General features: G+C 49.7%; 1 protein-coding gene across 1 annotated transcript; it reads right to left on the reverse strand.

Annotated features, from left to right (window-relative positions):
* Window positions 1-3,316: 3,316 nt before the first annotated feature.
* On the reverse strand, window positions 3,317-6,711 carry LOC149357960 (uncharacterized). The gene is made up of 2 exons (XM_089577999.1): window positions 6,641-6,711; window positions 3,317-4,085 (listed from the first exon to the last, which is right to left on the reverse strand). The coding sequence occupies exon 2, from the start codon at window positions 4,043-4,045 to the stop codon at window positions 3,332-3,334; it is 714 nt and encodes a 237-aa protein (XP_089434125.1). The 5' UTR covers window positions 4,046-4,085; window positions 6,641-6,711; the 3' UTR covers window positions 3,317-3,331.
* Between the last annotated feature and the right edge of the window lie 353 nt (window positions 6,712-7,064).

The raw sequence follows: 7,064 nt of genomic DNA on the forward strand, positions 1-7,064 counted from the left end.
AGGCCTGTACGCATTAAACATACAGCCTGCCAGAAAACTTTCAGTGCAAAACGAGGCTTGCAGGAGCCAATCCTTCCCGTGTTGGTCGGGAAGCGCAACCAGCGTTCCACCAGCCCCACCGGAGGCTGCGTTTGAAACCCGCGAATGCAGTGGTGCATCGCTTGAACGCTACGCCACTGCACAGGTAGTGGTACGAGGACCCACCGCAATCTGTGAATGGGGCAAATTTCGCGCAGTTGCGTAGTCGGAATTGGAATAGAATCAGATATCGAATAGATGGGGAAGTGAAAGAACGAACTCAGAATTGGAATACAGTGAGAACTGGAATAGATTGGCGATTGATATCCGCATGCTGTCGCATTTCCTCCGGATCAAACCAATTGATAGCCGGCAATATTTATTTCTTTTTTTTTCATGTGTCTCTCAACCGGCTGGTATGCACATGCCGTGTGCGCCCGCTACAAAGCGAGCAGCCAGAAGCAATCCTCATCACGATAGGAAATCTGCGCATGGCTGAAAATGCTGCCGAAGCAGAAGCGCAGCGCGGTCGTCGAGAAGACCCACCTTTGGAGGTCTCTTTAATGCTTCAGTTAGCCTCAAATACATAAATAACAGAAGACCTTCTTCACTGGGTCGCAGAAATCACCCACAACAGCTGCGCTGTAAGAATGTAGCACCGAGTACCGTAATTATACTGCGAGTTCTTTGAGGCTACGTTAAGAACAATGTGGACAGCTCCGAACCTGCGAGGTTCGGAGGAGGAAGTACAGAGGTGCATCAATCCAAAATGAATTGCTGTGGCGCGTGTACTCTACACCGCAAAGATGAAAGATGTGCAGAACGATTCGGAAACTTTTGTGCGTGAAGACTACAGTCGAGCGGACTCATCACGAACCTGATGGTCATTATAAGTGGGCTGTCACGTCTAGTATGCTAATGTGTAATTAGAGAAATCTACTAATTAAGAAAGTGTAAAACCACTAACGTTGCCGCGTCATACCCATAAGGCGGAGCTTAAGCGTGCCCCTAATTTTAATATTACTGCTTGGTATGACGATATCCTTTTCTCGAAACGTTGGCAAGCACCCCGAGGATTTTCCCCTCATTCACTTGGCGATTCTCAAGAACCACCTGCCTAGCTAGCCTCTCTCTACCATGCTTAAAGGTGCATTTTGGCTGATTTTAAACACGCGTATTCTGGGAACGGCGACGATGTTAAACGTTTTTTCTTTGATTCAGGGGCCACTTTGACGATCTGAAGTGCGCGAGGCGAAAGCCTTTCCACGCAGTTTTGGCCGCACGGTCGTTGGCACACACGAGGCGGCTATGGGTCTACTTGGTTTGGCTAGCCATGACTAATTGGGTATTGTCATGACCCATGACTTACTAGTCATGATTGGTTAATTACTAACTAGTCATGACTAGTTACACCCACTGCAGGGCAAATACCTCTCCCATGTCTCTCCAATTAACCCTGTCCTTTGTCAGTTGCCGTCACTGTATCTCCGCAAACTTCTTAATCTCATCCGCCCACCTAACTTTCTGCCGTCCCCTGCTACGTTTGCCTTCTCTTGGAATCCACTCCGTTACCCTTAAGGACCAGCGGTTATCCTGCCTTCGCATTACATGCCCTGCCCAAGCCAATTTCTTCCTATTGATTTCAACTGAGATGTCATTAACCCGCGTTTGTTCCCTCACCCACTCCGCCCTCTTCCGATCTCTTAGCGTTACACCTATCATTTTCCTTTCCATAGCTCGCTACGTTGTTGTTAACATAAGCTGAACCCTCTTTGTTAGCCTCCACGTTTCTGCCCCATAGGTGAGCACCAGCAGGATACAGCTGTTGTATACTTTTCTCTTCAGGGATATTGGTAAGCTACCATTCATGATCTGAGAGAACCTGCCATATGCGCTCCACCCCATTCTTATTCTTCTAGTTATTTCCCTCTCATGATCCGGATCTGCAGTCACTACCTGCCCTAAGTAGACATATTCTCTTACTACTTCCAGCACCTCGCTACAAATTGCGAACTGCTGTTCCCTCGCTAGGCTGTTGAACATTACTTTGGTTTTCTGCATGTTAATTCTTAGCCCCACCGTTCTGCTGTGCCTGTTTAACTCATTGATCATGCTTTGCAGTTCTTGTACTGAGTGACTTAACAAGGCAATGTCATCAGCGAATCGCAAATTACTCAGGTATTCTCCATTAACTCTTATCCCCAACTGTTCCCATTCCAGCCCCCGGAATACCTCCTGTAAGCAGGCAGTGAAGAGCATTGGCGAGATCGTGTCTCCCTGCCTGACACCTTTCCGTATTGGAATTTTATTGCTGACTTTATGGAGAACTATAGTAGCTGTGCAATCGTTATAAATATCTTCCAATATTTTCACATAACACTCTTCTACACCCTGATTCCGCATTGCCTGCATGACAGCTGAGGTTTCCACTGAGTCAAATGCTTTCTCGTAACGTAATCAATGAAGGCTATATACAGGGGTTGGTTATATTTTGCGCATTTCTCTATCACCTGATTGATAGTGTGAATGTGGTCTATTGTCGAGTCGAATGACTAGCTAGGCATGACTAATTAGTTGATGACTAACTATTCATGATTGGTTAATGAGTAGCTAGTAATGGCTAACCAGCCATGACAAACAAGTCATTAACCAGTCATAACTAGGCATGAATGGTTAATGACTAACGAGTCATGAGTGATTAATGACTAACCAGTCATGGCTAGTTAGTCATTAACCAATCATGACTAACTAGTCATGAGTGGTTAATGACTAGTTCAAATGCCAAATAAGTAGTTAATTCAAATGCCAAAGGCCCTGGTTCGATTCTCAGCCTCGACCGTTTTTTTTTTAAGTAGTGTCGCCGAAACGCGGACACATTTGCCGACATGGCTGCTAACGACAGTATGAGGAATTAAAGGCTTTCGCCTTAATATTGCGTTTGTGCAGCTGTTACCTGTGGAGAGAAACAGCTGTGTTTGCTCCCCCTCATTTGAGTTCTCCATTAAAGCCTTCTTTCCAAAAACGAACATTGCAAGGGCGGACTCGTAACACTGACACTAATACGCCTTAATAAAGGTGCCAGCAATTGCGCGAATCTCGGAACGAATGCAAGCAGAGAACAATGCGTCCAAGCCAACATTGTGGCGGTGGACCGCAGTCTGGCAATGCTGTCATATCAGGGACACATGAAGGCGTTGGGAAAATTGTGGCGGCTGCCAACTTTACTTCAAAAACGCCGGGGAGCAAAAGCCGGCTTCACGCCCCCTAGAAGCGGGCGTGAAGCCGGCTTTTGCACAACTTCCGCTGGCCCTGTCTACGGGAAGCATGCGAGCGACGAACTGATCAAGAGCGGCAGCAGACATGGCGAATCCTGATCGTGGTGGGCATCGGCAATGCCCCCGAAGCACGCGATAGACACGTAGTCGTCGCTGTCAAAGGGGTGCAGTTCCACGTTCTCCAGGGCGCTGCAGCGCTCAACTATGGCTCCCAGTATTTCTGCGGTGGACTCCTGCTTCCCAGTTTCGACGGTCATGAAGCGGAGGCGCTGGGCGCGAGATTCTGGGTTGTTTTCCAGCAGCTGCCAAACGTTGGCGTACGCACCGGGGTACACTCCATCCGGGAACAGAGACCACGTCAGGCTCTCCAACGAACTCTCCGGCGCGATGAGCAGGGAGACGATGTCCGCGGGATACACTCTGCAGCTCAAGCAGCTGAATGAGGTCAAATTCGGACACAGGCGAGCGCAGCGGATAACGTTGGCCGGGTCAGTCATGATGCAGTTGTCGAGGTTCAGCTTCCTGACGAACTGCGCTCGCCTGGGTGTGAAGAAATTTGCCATGGCTTCATGGCTCACGTTGGGGCTGCAGCGGACTTCCCTTAGAACACCGGCATCATACACAAGGCTCTCGAAGCGCTTGCTTGTGTCTTCAATTGCCAAGAGCGAGCAGGTGTCCAGGTGCACGAGAATTCTAAGCCAGACTTCGTCCGGCAGAGTGGAGAAATCGTAAAACCGGCGGCCCCCGGACATGGCTTGTGCGTCCAACACAGCGGCTTGAAAGCGCCAGCACCTGAAAGAGCGGAGCAAAGGCGAACGTGATGGGCAAGGCGATATCCGAAGGACCCCTGCTCTGCCTTCATTATCTCGCTAAAGAACCGATAATCACACGTTCTTCAAGGAACGTATCTCTCTTGTCCAACGTTTTGTTACTTTTATCCGCGAAAATGACGCGCTCGGCACGAGACATCAACGGTAGCCGCCTAATCCTGGGCGCTGGAAGGCACTCCCATATTCACAAGCGACCGCTACAGGGACAGCGCAATAACACTGCACGTGAGTGTCCCACCTATGGGCGAGGAACTAAATATTCAGAGGGCACTTTAGCTCTCTAAAGTGCTGCAAGGCGAAAGCCTTTCTGGGCGCGCTGTTTTTTTACATTTTTCACACAGTTTTTTATTGTTTTTGATTTTTGTTCTTTTCTTATTTTTTTAATTTATTTTATTTTATTTATGAAACCCATGCATTCACTACATGCGCCTTTATTCATGCTCAAACCCTGAGCTTTCGTGGCGGAGTTTTAGCATCTCCACTTCAAATGCCAAAGGCCCTGGTTCCTCCCAACCTTGAGACAGTTTTTTTCTTAAGTGACGCCGAAACGCGGACACACTTGCTGATACAACTTGGTCACGAAAGTATGAGGCATTAAAGGCTTTCGCCTTAATACACTTATCAATGCGCGCGGTAGCACGGTGCAAAGCATCGAAGAACAAACTCCACCACAACGGCGACGCACAACGCGCACGCTGACATAAGGCGCCTTCCCAAGCGGCTGCCAATGCACGGCGACTTGGTCCCCTCCGCCCAGCCCCAGACGTCAGTGATTAGCCATTGGCTTCGCCGCCAGACGAGACGCCGTCTGGCCCGGCGTCGCTGCTTTGAGTTCCAGCTTTAAAAAAGGATGGATAACTGGGCGAGTTTGTACTGATACATCGTGGGAGGGAACAGCGCGAAACAAAACGACGGACAAAGGAAGAGGACACAGCGCTCGTCTTTGTGTCCTCTTCCTTTGTCCGTCGTTTTGTTTCGCGCTGTTCCCTCCCACGATGTTCCAGCTTTAACCCGTTCGCAAACGAGACTATCACCCACATCGGCCGGGCAGCGGACGCTCCCGAGAAACCACGTCAACGGGCGGCAAGCCGCGCGCCACGGAAGGCGAAGCAGCCGAAACGCGAAGGCAACAGCCGCCATGCAGCGACACGAATCCGACATATCGGTGCGCTACCGTGTACCGCGCCGTTAAGCCATCTGACTCTCAATGAACCACGCGCAACTCATGGGTTATCGAGCCCGCGCAGCGCTGTACTGCGCTTGACGGACACAACGTCATGACTCCGACACTCGCGCGAAGGCCCCACGGCCGCCAAACAAGATATCTGGAGAGGCTCGAAGCTTTCCCCTATCTTTTGATTTTTTGTTTCACTCCGAGCAACATTTTCCCCTCTAAAAGTCACAGTACAGGTAAACCCGAATGCCCGGTGTGAACGAACCATTAGACAGTTTTAGCATAGCCTAGTTCTTCATCAAATAGTCTCTCTCTCTGTGGCAAAGCGGAGATGTATTAGTGCAGATATATACCCGATCAACGTATACGCCTGCTGCGCAGGGGCGCGCACCGGCCACTGCGTATGCACAGCGGCGCATGGGGCCATTGTGGTTTTCCGTTTTCCCACCAAAAATTTATCGCTCGCATCCCAATCTTCTTTTAAATGCGTCGTCCTTGCAGGCTTCGCGCGCGCGTTCGCGGAGCCCGGCTTGAGCCGAGCCCAGCGCGCACAGCGTTCTGCAACGCTGTGACCTCTCACCATTCCTGCTCAACATCGCCATGTTGTCACTTTCAAGGCACATTCGTGCGGCGTACGTGACTGCGCGCAACCACAAACACGAGCAGAGAGGCTTCCTTCGCTTCTCTACAGGTTCGGCTTTCGTCTCCACCGTCCCCCTCAGTACACCCAGAACACGCGTATTTTAACCTATGTTTCGCGCATAAACGCGACCCCACGCCATCCAACGCTACCACCAAGCCATTGTGCCTCGCAAATTACAGCGCCGATGCCGTGTAGGTATACCATGTGGACAAGCAAATTCTGCAAGAACAGAAAATTTTGCCGGAGAAACAAATTAAATAAAAAAAAATGCGACCATCGTCGTGGTATACCTACAGCAGCGCAATTTATTGTTCATAGCGTGCATGAATAAATAAGGCGTTTTCAAAACGTGAGACAAAAGACTTCGCAGACGTACAGCCGGCCAAATATTTAGCTAGGTCGCTCGACAGCCGCTTTTTCTGCTCTCTTGCGCTTTTTGACGAAGCAAACTTACAGGAAGCTCAATATTAAGCGCGGGCTTGGGGAGCCAGGGCTTAGATTTGATATTTTCGCAAGTTTGCGCCCTCCTAGGCTCCAGGAGCACGGAACGCGTGGCCGTTACGAACGCCAGCTAAAAATTGGGCAGGCTGTATACACTTGTAGCGCCGGCACGAATTGAGGCAGCGAAAAGTTCGCAGCAAGATTCTGTTCTGTGATGCAGGAATCAATCGAACGATACAATTATACAAAAGAAAGTTACCTTTGGTTTTTCAAATGTGTCGTTTGCCCCCGGTGCGGACCGTTGCGTCTGCGTTTGAAGAGCAGCTCGATTGAAGCGCCACAAATGCCTCTACGGTGAGCTAAAAAGACGGTTAAACAAGAATTGTAGCAATAATTTTTGCCTTATTCATTTTTAAGTTGTATTTTAGCATTTAAAATTAAAATATTACTCCAAAAATGTATTGTAGTCAAGCATGCAAAGAATGTAGTGATAAGAAGCGCTCGGGCAGCCCGCAAGCAACCCGCGGGCATAGAGTTCCATACTATTACCTAGAGGGAAAGCTGGCGGCGCTGCATTTCAGTCACTGCAACTCTGAAAGTACCGCAACCAGCGGGCGGCGCGCGGGCAACATTGGGGTGTAGTTGCCAGAGGTGGTCCAGCGCGGCGAGCGCGTCGTCTGCTA

Source organism: Amblyomma mixtum, chromosome 3 (genome assembly GCF_055824585.1).
Source record: "Amblyomma mixtum isolate Tamu chromosome 3, ASM5582458v1, whole genome shotgun sequence".
Taxonomy (NCBI): domain Eukaryota; kingdom Metazoa; phylum Arthropoda; class Arachnida; order Ixodida; family Ixodidae; genus Amblyomma; species Amblyomma mixtum.